Here is a 12,531-nt window from a genome sequence, read left to right on the forward strand (position 1 = left end):
GGGAAAACGAGAAAAAAATGAGAATAGAGTTTAAATTTATATTAAATCATCCAAGTGGGATTCAAACTTTGGTCCTCATCATCAATGGCAGGCGTGTGAATCAATAGGCTACAATTTCTTAGATACCGAGGAGGAAAGCAATGTTACATTGAACGAGAGGAGCACATTCCTGACAATATCTTCCAAGCGCCCCCTTTTACACTATCATGAAACTTAAGTCACGAAATTTGGCCACAGGTTACCCACATTTATACTATAATGAATGCTCCCTATTCCGCTGAAATTGGAACATAGGCCTAATACAATTTTTTCCAGTAAGCCTTGTCATAGTATTAATAGTGAATCCGGTAAACATACCATGCACATGCACTAAAGAAAGCATGAGCCGCTACCTTCTCATCTTGAGATACGCCCCTTGACACAAGGACCCAATGTGCCGCGTAGCGGCAAAATAGTGAAGCTTGCGGAACATTTATAGCATGTCACCCTGGATCATTATGGACTTATACTTGCGCGATTATGGGGTTGTAACTATTTTGCTGTATATTGTCACGAGGCAAGTAAAGCATGCGACCTAACGCCAACCTATTTATCATGTTAAGTGATAATTAGAAGGTATATAGTTCAGGAAATGTTAATAAATAATCATTCCTTTTTCGTCTTTTGAGAGCATTTTAGTTGTAAAAAGTATATGCCTACGTCACAGAGTCTCAGCAATGGTCATTTTTATCACAGTAGTCTCGCGCAGCCAGACCTTCACTTATTATAAATTTACTGGTCTGGCGCACGCCAGGCGTTCATTGTAGACCTAGACGTTTTCCAACACAATGTATCTGGGCCGAAGAGACACTGCGCAAGATTACCTCGAGCTGGAGCTAAGAATAGATTATGCTAATGAGTATACTTCCACATTGAGTTTTCCCAGAGCAGAATGGTGCATATCGCATCATGCCTAGTCTCTCTTAAAGCACAATCAACAGACACCACAATACCCCCTCACACTCAGAAACCACAAACGCCGACCCCTTCCTGCTACCTTAATACTTCTGGTTCCTCTAGTCTATTATTAAGGCCAATCAAAAACCAGGAGTGTTGCAATTTTTCTGGGACACCCGGTAGCTAGTTGTTCAAAGATGAAAGAATTCGGTAGCTAGCCAAGTTTCAACAATGAACTATAGATAGTTTTTGAAGCCGATTTTTTGCATCTACGTATATATGTATATATGTATGGTAAGACGGTAGTATGAAGTTAGCGTCTTTATCTTTCCTACACTGATCTTTACCGGTGTGTTTGATCGCTGCGAAATTTCATGACGCTGGCCTAGTTGATTTAAAATTGGTTCGCGGATGACGCTGTGGGACTTCCGTAAGGGTTTTGGGAGGTGACAAATCGGTCCGAGTTCTCAGCCAAGACACTTTCCAATGTTTTCTTTGAGACACACCCTGACATCCAAAGCAATGATCGTGCATCAATCTCAATAGATTTTTTGGCCTGACAAAGTCCAGCAGTTCGATTTAATAGTCTAGTTCGATTAGTTCAGTATGAGAGTACACTGTAGTCTACTGTTGTCGTGTTTAGACCTTTCACCAGTCTCCTTCACCCAGTCATCGCAGGAGCGGAGTGTCACGTGGAAAACTGGTGAGTTTGAAACCCTATCCAATGTGTCGATATCATGCCTATGCCTATGCCTTAGGGCTATGGCCCAGCCTACCTTACGAAGTCACGATAGGCTGCTCTGCTTCAGGCCTACAGACAATTTTGACTCGATGGGACGAAACTGGCCTAGGCCGGTAGGCCATGCCCATGTATGTAGGCCTGCATCATGTACATCGCGATGTGCATGCCATAGGCCTACTTGGAATGTAGCAGGCCCTGTTATTTTCACTTAATTACTCTCTTTTCAGGTGCACCTGTGGCTCCTGCCAAGTTCTACCTACAAGGGGCGAGTGTGTTTGTTGTCGGCAGGTCGCAGAGTTCGGAGAGAAGATGGAGGGGCTGGAGTGTTTCACACGCCATGAAGACTTTGCCAACGCCTGCCTGAATAGGACAGTTTTAGAAATTGCCTGGTTGCAGTATCGACAGCAGTATGGCAAGCAAGCCTACGATGGGCCACTCTTTAAAAAGTTGCGACATGTTGCCTACAGGCAAGTTGTCAGGTGGACCTACGGTTACCTCGGGAAAGACATTCGGGTCGTGATCCCTTCCTGTGTTGTTTGTAACATTCGTGCTGTGTTCCCTGCTCCTGGACTGGAGGAAGATGCCTATTATCAGGGATTTGTTGATGGACAGTAATGGCAGGATTGTAAAATTTGTGAATTACCATGCAGAATTAATATAAAAGAAAGAATACATAGTATTATGCTAACATTTCTTAGAAACACTTTATTTATTCACTTACAATGAATCCAGGTATAAAAAATGGTTTCATCTGACTACACCCCCTTCCCCTCTCAACCCACCCCACCCCAAAATGATGCTATGATACATTAGAAACACAAGACTTCGTCCAAGAAGTCCATAGCTCAACCCCTCCCTTCTACACAGTCGGAGCGGAAAAAGTAGCTGGATAATATTTCCAAAAATTATGAGGCTGCCGCTTTATGTTGATTAATATGGAGCAGCGAACAACATCCAATGCGCAGGATGATAGGTGGAAGACTGACCACATTAACAGTTTAATGTCCTGTTAATTTTTCTTGAAGCGTTGTGCATGGGCATTTTGCTGCATCTTGATGGCTTCTTCTTTGGGTGGCCTTTCAAACCGTGAACAAAGAGGTGCAGGAGTGTCTCCCTTGTCAATCGTGTAGTCATGCCCAGTCAAAACCAGCCTCTTGACTTCCTCCTCAAACTTATCAACATAACCTGAAATAAAAGACGATTATGAATATAGATATACTGGTAATCCTTTTTTACCACTTCTGTTTCTCCATGCATTAACCATGCAAAAGAAGATCATGTACTACACAGTAAAGGGCATGTTTCAATATTATGTTCGCATGACATAGTCGGGCGCAGTGGCACCCATGAATTATCTTGTCATTTAACAAAATACATGTATATTGACTGAACTGAAACTACTTGCCAAATGTCGGTGCCCCTGATCTTGACGTCACAATATGATTTCCATATCGGTTCTTTGGATGACGAACAGAAAACCGAAGTTGGCCATCCTTATTCTGGTGCTGCTTCCTCCCAGCATTCTCATTGAAATGCAACGCAGCAATCTCTAGCCTGGAAATAAACACAGTAAACTAATTTAACTCTATGGAAATGGATATTCTACAGCTCATGATCATTCAAAATGTGCCTTCCTTCACCAGCATGGTGAAGTTTTGGTGTTATGTCGTCATGCTGTAATGAACAGCGTTGATACAATTATCATCGTACCTGCTTTTCATCCCATTGTATCCGAAATGGTACATCTTTGGGGCGAAGTGTAGAAGGCTGCTATGGTATCCCTCCAAACCAGATGTCTGGCCATCCGAGCTGAGCTTTGAGATTGAATGTAGAAGGTTCTTGTTGAGAAGCAGAGCACACACCTTGTCGTATTCTTCTGTTCCTAGAAGACAAAAACCGTAGAGGAGTACCAAAGTAACTTCCGATTGATTGAACAATTCAAACAGTGTTTTCATACACAAATAAGTTTGGAAACACAATTTCTAGCTTAATTCCATGAATACAGCAACCATTATTGGGGTAAAGGGTAAGGGCATGCACATACTCACCTTTCTTAAACCACTGCCTTCGAATACGACTGTGGATACACTTGGGGAACAGTTCGTTTTCTTCGTGCGTGTGGACGCCGGCTATATGGTTCACTATTGATCTCCACTTGGCCAAGATCAATGATTGGTCGTTATTGCTGGTCATGGCACACCAGTACAAGTGATTGATAATACTTTTCAGCCATTTGTTGACCAGCTGAAACCGCCTGTTCATGGTTATGGGCTTGAGTCTTTTCCTCAGTCCTGGAAGTATAGTATTGTATAATGTGAACTTTCCTAGATGACAGACAGGAGTGTCGTATGGTTTAACTAAATGAACTAGACACAATTTTGCGATAGAGATAACTTCTATAGTGCGTCCGGAAAAAAAACCCCAAATACTTCATCATTTTTCTGTGGGTAGTTTTTTTCCGCACGCACTGTATACTATAAAATTCATAAGTTAATCGAAGTTACCTGAAAGTAAAGGTTGACGACTGGAATCTTGTTGATCATTTCTTAATGCCACATCCAAAAGAGTTAACATGAGAACCGACGGAATTGGGAAATGAGAAACAAGATTATATTTGTTGAGACAAAAAGGCAGTGTGTGCAAATCACAGCACTGATAGTGGTACTCACCTTTAGCAACATGCCACACATCAAAATAATGCCTTATGGTGTCCGATTGTTCCTCTCTCAACCACTTCTCCACTGATTTGTGGCCATCAGTTGTTAATTCTATCTTAACATGTGGGGCGTATGCTTTCACTTCATCGACACATCGGGACAGACCCTCCAGCTCCAACCCGCCTCAAGTGACTCGAGACTGCAGTGCTAACGCGCCTCGGGTCAGGTCACTTGGAGACGGTTCTGATTTCGTTCTACACGGTAAAAATTATCCTGACCCGCCTCGAGCTGGCTCGAAGCCGGTGTAACATCTGTGGTTGTTCCCCATGTGTCAGTGTTTCCAAACAATAGGCAGCTAGAGAGACCACGACTTTTCAATAGGGGGGATACACAGAAAAACTTGTCAATCTATTTTTGAGCGTTCCCAAACAATGAGGGGAAACACTCAAAAACATTACACCGGTTCCAACTGTCCTCGTGTAGAAAGGCCTAGTGTCAGTTTATAGCTTTGTTTGATTGATCTCGATTTTGTGTCTAATACATTGATTATTTACTCGCAATGGCTACTCGTGGAGCAGAAGTTAGCCGAGACAAGACCACTAATGAATATTCATAGGTTGGAGGGTCCAGGCCTATCTATTAGACGAGTGCATGTTTTTTACTCTCAAGTACATATTTGGAGAGGTATTGAAAAAATATTTGTTGTGGCAAGTCTACAGATGTAAAGAAATTATTTGATGAAAAAATTAATTTCGAATTTTGCTAATTTGGTAATAGGGGGCGTGTTTTGAGTTTTTTCTGCCAGTTGGCTGAAAAGAGTGGAAATATCAAAGTCTGTCTAATTTGTCGATTAAAAAAAAATTTCCGTGGTCAATCACCATTTTATTTTTCACCATTTACTTGCCCGACTGTCCGGAATAACATAATCTAAATTTCAGATTCACAACACCACGCGTTCTTTGATGCGTCGCGGTCAAACATTGACAATTTAACTGCTAAAAGGCTTAAAAAATCAATTGTGGTCTTGTCTCTATTTACACTACATTTTGGGTCAACATAGTGAAAAATTTGAATGTGCTCAAATCACTCTAATTCATTTAGAATATTGTATTGCTGATGATTTAAGGTCAAAACAAGCTAAAATAATGAGAAAAAAACTTAATTTGACCCAAATAAGAGTCAACCTAACCCCGGTCTAAGTTCGGTTTCATTTTTACAAGTCTTGTTGTGTTGCCATTCATTTTGTAATTTCTTTGAAACTACTTAGGCCTTGATTCTGAAAGTTGTTCCCTAAGTAGCAAAGATATTCCTAAATCACATCCTAAAGTTTCAGCTCCATAGCTTGCTTATTCTGGCCAGGGCAGGTCTTTGAATTTGGTGCTGTTGGGTGCAAAATCATGACTTTTTGTCGATTTTGTCCTCTTTCGTCGCTTTGGCACAGTTGTACCACTCTTTGAAATGTCTCTCATTTCTCCAAAAATGTCCAGATATGACTTTCCTTTGTTGGAGAGTTGTGGGATGTCATGTACATTAGTTTGAGAAAAAATCTCAAAATGTTAACCCCTGAAATGTACCTTCATTGAGACAAGACCACTAATGAATATTCATAGGTTGGAGGGTCCAGGCCTATCTATTAGACGAGTGCATGTTTTTTACTCTCAAGTACATATTTGGAGAGGTATTGAAAAAATATTTGTTGTGGCAAGTCTACAGATGTAAAGAAATTATTTGATGAAAAAATTAATTTCGAATTTTGCTAATTTGGTAATAGGGGGCGTGTTTTGAGTTTTTTCTGCCAGTTGGCTGAAAAGAGTGGAAATATCAAAGTCTGTCTAATTTGTCGATTAAAAAAAAATTTCCGTGGTCAATCACCATTTTATTTTTCACCATTTACTTGCCCGACTGTCCGGAATAACATAATCTAAATTTCAGATTCACAACACCACGCGTTCTTTGATGCGTCGCGGTCAAACATTGACAATTTAACTGCTAAAAGGCTTAAAAAATCAATTGTGGTCTTGTCTCTATTTACACTACATTTTGGGTCAACATAGTGAAAAATTTGAATGTGCTCAAATCACTCTAATTCATTTAGAATATTGTATTGCTGATGATTTAAGGTCAAAACAAGCTAAAATAATGAGAAAAAAACTTAATTTGACCCAAATAAGAGTCAACCTAACCCCGGTCTAAGTTCGGTTTCATTTTTACAAGTCTTGTTGTGTTGCCATTCATTTTGTAATTTCTTTGAAACTACTTAGGCCTTGATTCTGAAAGTTGTTCCCTAAGTAGCAAAGATATTCCTAAATCACATCCTAAAGTTTCAGCTCCATAGCTTGCTTATTCTGGCCAGGGCAGGTCTTTGAATTTGGTGCTGTTGGGTGCAAAATCATGACTTTTTGTCGATTTTGTCCTCTTTCGTCGCTTTGGCACAGTTGTACCACTCTTTGAAATGTCTCTCATTTCTCCAAAAATGTCCAGATATGACTTTCCTTTGTTGGAGAGTTGTGGGATGTCATGTACATTAGTTTGAGAAAAAATCTCAAAATGTTAACCCCTGAAATGTACCTTCATTGAGACAAGACCACTAATGAATATTCATAGGTTGGAGGGTCCAGGCCTATCTATTAGACGAGTGCATGTTTTTTACTCTCAAGTACATATTTGGAGAGGTATTGAAAAAATATTTGTTGTGGCAAGTCTACAGATGTAAAGAAATTATTTGATGAAAAAATTAATTTCGAATTTTGCTAATTTGGTAATAGGGGGCGTGTTTTGAGTTTTTTCTGCCAGTTGGCTGAAAAGAGTGGAAATATCAAAGTCTGTCTAATTTGTCGATTAAAAAAAAATTTCCGTGGTCAATCACCATTTTATTTTTCACCATTTACTTGCCCGACTGTCCGGAATAACATAATCTAAATTTCAGATTCACAACACCACGCGTTCTTTGATGCGTCGCGGTCAAACATTGACAATTTAACTGCTAAAAGGCTTAAAAAATCAATTGTGGTCTTGTCTCAGCCGAGTGTTCAGTACCAAAACGTACCAAAACGCAACTTTCAAACCTCCACCGAAAAAAGAGTCACATGCGCCACCAAGCGACGGGTGAGTGGTTTAAGTGGCCTGAACTGAACTTGAGTCGGCGACTTGATCCGTCTCCGTGTAGATAGCGCAAAGCCTGCAGTTACAGGTGATCCGGCTTCAAGTGGCTCGAGGTGAGGAGGGCTAAAACCGTCCTCGTGTAAAAGCAACTATCGTTCTACACAGACCATGACTTACAAAACGTACGTAACGTAACAGTATTTATTTGTCTGACCCTTTTCAGTTTACACTGTCTTCAGGTATCTTCACGATAGTACATGTCGAAAATAAGGAAATGATGCAGTAGATAACAAGTTAACGTTGACAAGTTCAGTTAGTACAGGTGATATTTACAAGTTATTAGTTATCAGTTGAGTCTCAGATAGTGGCACATTGAACCAAACATAACATTACATAACGAAAGACAATGATGGACAGAATATACAGGACAACTACAGACACAATGGCTGGAACATGGATCCTGGAGAATATTTACATGGCCATATATAAATGGTCCATGTATCTCAAAACTTTATTAATTGGCGTGTGGTGTAGAGGATTGCGTTTTGAGAGAGTTTTTTAATGCTTATATAAGGGGCACGATTGTCCTTGGTGATGTAGTCTTTTATAAGTTAGTAAATCCTTTGTTCTGGTGAAATGCCCCCTGGAAAAGTGTCCTTTCCGATTTGCAGGGGGACGGATGAAAGATGTACTACACAGACCAATGACTTACAAAACCTTCGAAAAACTTTTAAAGCGCATGTTAGAGTCCTTTGTCCTTGGGACACTGACTACATTCTTGGACATTTCAAACAGTCACACCCGACCGCGGCTTAAGGCCGGGTGCGATAGAAAGAGTGATGTGTATAGCATATCTCGATAGGCTAGCCATACAGCGGCAAAAATTTACTGAATAATCATATATCTAGTGCGCCACTTCTGGTCACTACAGTTCGCTCCTGAGGGCAGGACTGGCGTATCGAGAGCCGAGAACGGGTTTTTAGGCATAGATTGTGACTTTTCCATCACCACACACATACCGCTTACGATTTAAAGGGGGCTTCGTTATCACCAAGTATACATCTAATTTTTGTCTTGGGGGCTTCTTCTGGAAGGATGCAAGATTAACAAGCTCAATGAGGTTTAAGATTGATCTTTTGAAAGATGTAGGGTAGTCCTCATAAGGACCGTTGCACTGACTACTGACGTAGGCAGGATGAACCAGAATCGGTTTACTTCTTGAAAGGTTTTTTTCTTAGCTGCTTTTGGTTAAGCGGCTTTCTTGGCTGGTTTGACGACCTTCTTGGCTTTTGCAGGACACTTATTCGTCTTCTTGACACTTTTCTTTGGCTTTTCAGCAGATTTTTACACATAGCACATAATTACAAAACACAGTAGAGTTTACATGATGTTTGTAGTTATCATATATTTGATCCCCAGATGACGAAGTTACAATAAAGATTACCAGATGACGGGGCGCCGAGGCCCGATATATCAAAGAAATTCTAATAAGTTGTGGGCCGTAAAACCCTGCTACATAGTCTATTTATAGGCGCAAGAGTTCTACCGATAGGAGTCAAATATAAGCAATGTAACATCCTGAGTGGCATCTTATTTTTCAGTTTCGTACCGAATTTACTAACATATGGACACACATTATGTAAACTATTCCTTATCCGATCCGTGCTTTATTCCGCTGCTATCAGCCTACATCGATGATCGGCTCCAACTACATGTATACCGAACTCACTCTCTGCTAATACCAGGCGGCAGGAGCTCCCGGTGCCCACGAAAATGAGCGGAAAATACAATACACTTATATTTCTCCTGGAGTTAATGAGAGCACGAATGCTCGGGGCACGCCTATCGCTATTGATTTCTCACAATATCTGCATTGGAATGGTTTTTCTCCTGTGTGAATACGTTCATGCTTCAATAAAGTTGCCTTCTCTGAAAATGATTTCTCACAATATTTGCATTGGAATGGTTTTTCTCCTGTGTGAATGCAAATATATTCAGCAAGAGCCTGCTGTTACAGTGAGAAAAATGATTTTTCACACTGTGTACATCTGCATGGATTTTCTCCTGTGGGAATACGTTACATGAGACATTACAAAAGAAGCCCCAATACAAAAAATAGATGTACACTTTGAGATAGTGAAGCTCATTTTTAAAATCGCGATCGGTATCAAATTCGCACAGTGCCGAAATTAAAATTCAATTTCAGACACTGGAATTGGTAAAATTCCGCCATCTTGGATATCGGCATCCTGAGATTCAGGTGTTTTCAACACTGCGTCACCACCACTTCAAACTCCAAAGTCTTATCCAGGCCTAGTAAGTGCCACCTTCTTTCATAAAATGGCTTGTTTTATAAATAAATAACAAAATATGATCTTTGTAAATAAAACCCGAGATGTTCTGGTGTGTTTTTACGTGAATTTATTGCAAACTATCAATGCAGCGTAGTGCAGCCATCGTGTTCTCGGGCGTAGTGGTGATGCGATAGCCTCTTTGCAATTGTAAAGATTCTTTACATTTCCACATGCGCGGTACTGCTTTTCAAGATGGTGGCAATTTAGCAGTGCTAGAGCCGTTGTTTAGGAACGACATCAGCGCCTCTAGTGTCAAGATTGGATCGGTATGTATGTCACAATCTATACTTAAAACCCGTCCTCGGATCTCGATACGCCAGTCCTGCCCTCGGGAACAAACTGTGGCGACCCGGTGTAATGTTTTTGAGTGTTATTCACAATGTGATCTTATTTCTGTTCCTGAAAAGTTGTTTTCAGTGTATTTTCTCCTTGAAATCGATCACTTCAGGTACTATTACTGTGCATACCTAGCTAAATTAGTGTCTAGTTTCGTCTCTGATGACATTTATTTCGTAAAAATCGCTGTTTTTTCTAAAAAGGTGTTTTTGTGGTCATTTTGGCTGTTTATTTCGAGGGTACGGTAGGAGGTCATCGTTCACTCGATAACTCTTTTCAAAATGAAATAAAAGCGTTTTAAGATACATGATATGAATTGATATTAATATTCGTTAAGTGGGATTGTCGGTGGACGTTCATTGTTGAACAGTTGTGCTGGAATTACGAAAATATATCGATATCGTTGAGAGTTCATTCATTAGGGGCCTGCTCTCAATTTTCCTTACAACGCCTCTAGCACTGGGCAATTGCCACCATCTTGAAAAGCAGTGCCGCGGATGGCTATCGCATCGCCACTACGCATGAGAACACGATGGCTGCCCTGCGCTGCATTGATAGTTCGTAATAAATTCACATAAAAACACACCAGAAGATCTCCGATTTTATTTACAAAGATCATATTTTGTTATTTATTGATAAAACAAGCCATTTTACCACAGCAGGTGACACATATTAGGCCTGAATAAGACTTTAGAATTTGAAGTGGTGGTGACGATGCCGATATCCAAGATGGCGGAATTATACCAGTGGTCAAATCTCATCTATTTTGGGTAATTGCATCATTATTTCTTTTTGTGATTGGTGATTTGTAAAATTGAGAATGATTGAAAAATCAGTATTTTTTCACCTAAAGGCATGAGTGAACATTTGATAAGTTTATTGTGATTTAATTGGTAATTTGGTCGACATTTTGACAATTATATTTAGCAATAGCCTGGTACCACTGGCCACCGTCAGACGACGCTGTTGTGTTTGACCTATTTTGACTTTTGTATTGACGGGTCCGTCCCGTCAATACAGCGTCGTCTGACGGTGGCCAGTGGTACCAGGCTAATTTAGCAATATTTCGATAAATGCGGACCTGCTTCTTCCTCTTTTCGTAATCCGTTCGAAGGGGTGACGGTGTTTCGATAACTCAGGTCAGTTTCACGGCAAAAATAAGTGGTAGTTTTGAAATTCGAATGTGATGTACACTACAATGCACGTGATTGATGGTTGAACATTCACTCTCGTTGACAGTGTATTATTGAAATACTTATTTGATTGTGATGGTGTATTGTACTATAGGCCTTGCATGCTCCCAACGTGTGGCATATTTCACATTGATACTACCATTATCAATTACAAAAAAATAGATTGTGAGTAACAATAGGCCTACAATCAATGCTACATGTCATGAGGGTGGGAACGGGGAAGGGGGGGGGGGGGTAACTGTCTCGACGTCCCGTTAGGAAAAAAGGCTTATCCCGTTTCCCAATACGCAATTTTAGCCGAATCGTGACGCAAAACACGGCTTGTCTCGAATCCCGCTAAAATAAGGGTGTCTATCCCGAATCCCGACAGTTAGCACAGTGAAAACTGTCGGGAGCAGTGCAACTGATGGCATGTCAAACTTCCAGTGACTGTCCCTGTCCATATATTTCAAGACAGTACAAATCTTGTAATCATTTTGTTTATGCAATGTACGTTATTATGTATCATTTCAGCACAATCAAACTTAGTCATTCCAGTCAGTTACTGAAGCACAGCGAAAACTGTCTGAATTAGTGCTGCTGATGGCATGTAATTACTCTACTACCACTACCAGTGACAGTCAATGTCCATATATTTTCAAGTGTGCGAAATTAGTACTCGTCTACTTCTTAGTGTTATTTGAATGCAATGTATGTTATAAAAATATTTTTTCAACACTATATCAACATTCTCATTCCTGTCAGTTTCTGAAAATCAGCTAAAGCAATCGCTACCAATGCAGCTGATAACAGCAATTCTTTTTGTTCCCAATGCCCATCCATGACAATATATTTCACGCATGTGACAATCATGTAATCATCCTGTTTTTTGTGTTCTATTCATGCAATAAATAAATTCAGTATTTTCAAATCATTGGTGCTACAAAACTATTCTCATTATAGATTATTCATATTTTATAAAATGATGTCATGTCAAATTTTGTGTCCTATAAATCATTATGAAGTCGGCATTTTATATACAACTTTTGTACTCCTCCTAAATAAACATGCAAATCTTGTTTTATGTAAACTTTGTATATGTGACCCGTTACAGCAAAACCAGGCACATGTCGCTCTGAGCTTGGCAGGTTGAGACGGACTGTTTTTTCATTTATCTATTGTCTGCCTTTTGTAAAATATGAGCACATCAATTTCTTCCATTATCTCCTGGT

General features: G+C 40.0%; 2 protein-coding genes across 2 annotated transcripts; one reads left to right on the top strand and one right to left on the bottom strand.

Annotated features, from left to right (window-relative positions):
* The first annotated feature begins 1,347 nt into the window (after positions 1 to 1,347).
* LOC135492593 (P2X purinoceptor 7-like) lies at positions 1,348 to 2,293 on the top strand. Its single transcript, XM_064779141.1, has 2 exons — positions 1,348 to 1,382; positions 1,906 to 2,293. The coding sequence occupies exons 1-2, from the start codon at positions 1,348 to 1,350 to the stop codon at positions 2,291 to 2,293; spliced, it is 423 nt and encodes a 140-aa protein (XP_064635211.1).
* A 227-nt stretch (positions 2,294 to 2,520) lies between these two features.
* LOC135492915 (uncharacterized) lies at positions 2,521 to 4,481 on the bottom strand. The gene is made up of 5 exons (XM_064779640.1): positions 4,348 to 4,481; positions 3,727 to 3,969; positions 3,389 to 3,560; positions 3,084 to 3,232; positions 2,521 to 2,863 (listed from the first exon to the last, which is right to left on the bottom strand). The coding sequence occupies exons 2-5, from the start codon at positions 3,938 to 3,940 to the stop codon at positions 2,688 to 2,690; spliced, it is 711 nt and encodes a 236-aa protein (XP_064635710.1). The 5' UTR covers positions 3,941 to 3,969; positions 4,348 to 4,481; the 3' UTR covers positions 2,521 to 2,687.
* Positions 4,482 to 12,531: the final 8,050 nt, after the last annotated feature.

The sequence above is a fragment of the Lineus longissimus genome, chromosome 8 (assembly GCF_910592395.1).
Source record: "Lineus longissimus chromosome 8, tnLinLong1.2, whole genome shotgun sequence".
Lineage (NCBI taxonomy): Eukaryota > Metazoa > Nemertea > Pilidiophora > Heteronemertea > Lineidae > Lineus > Lineus longissimus.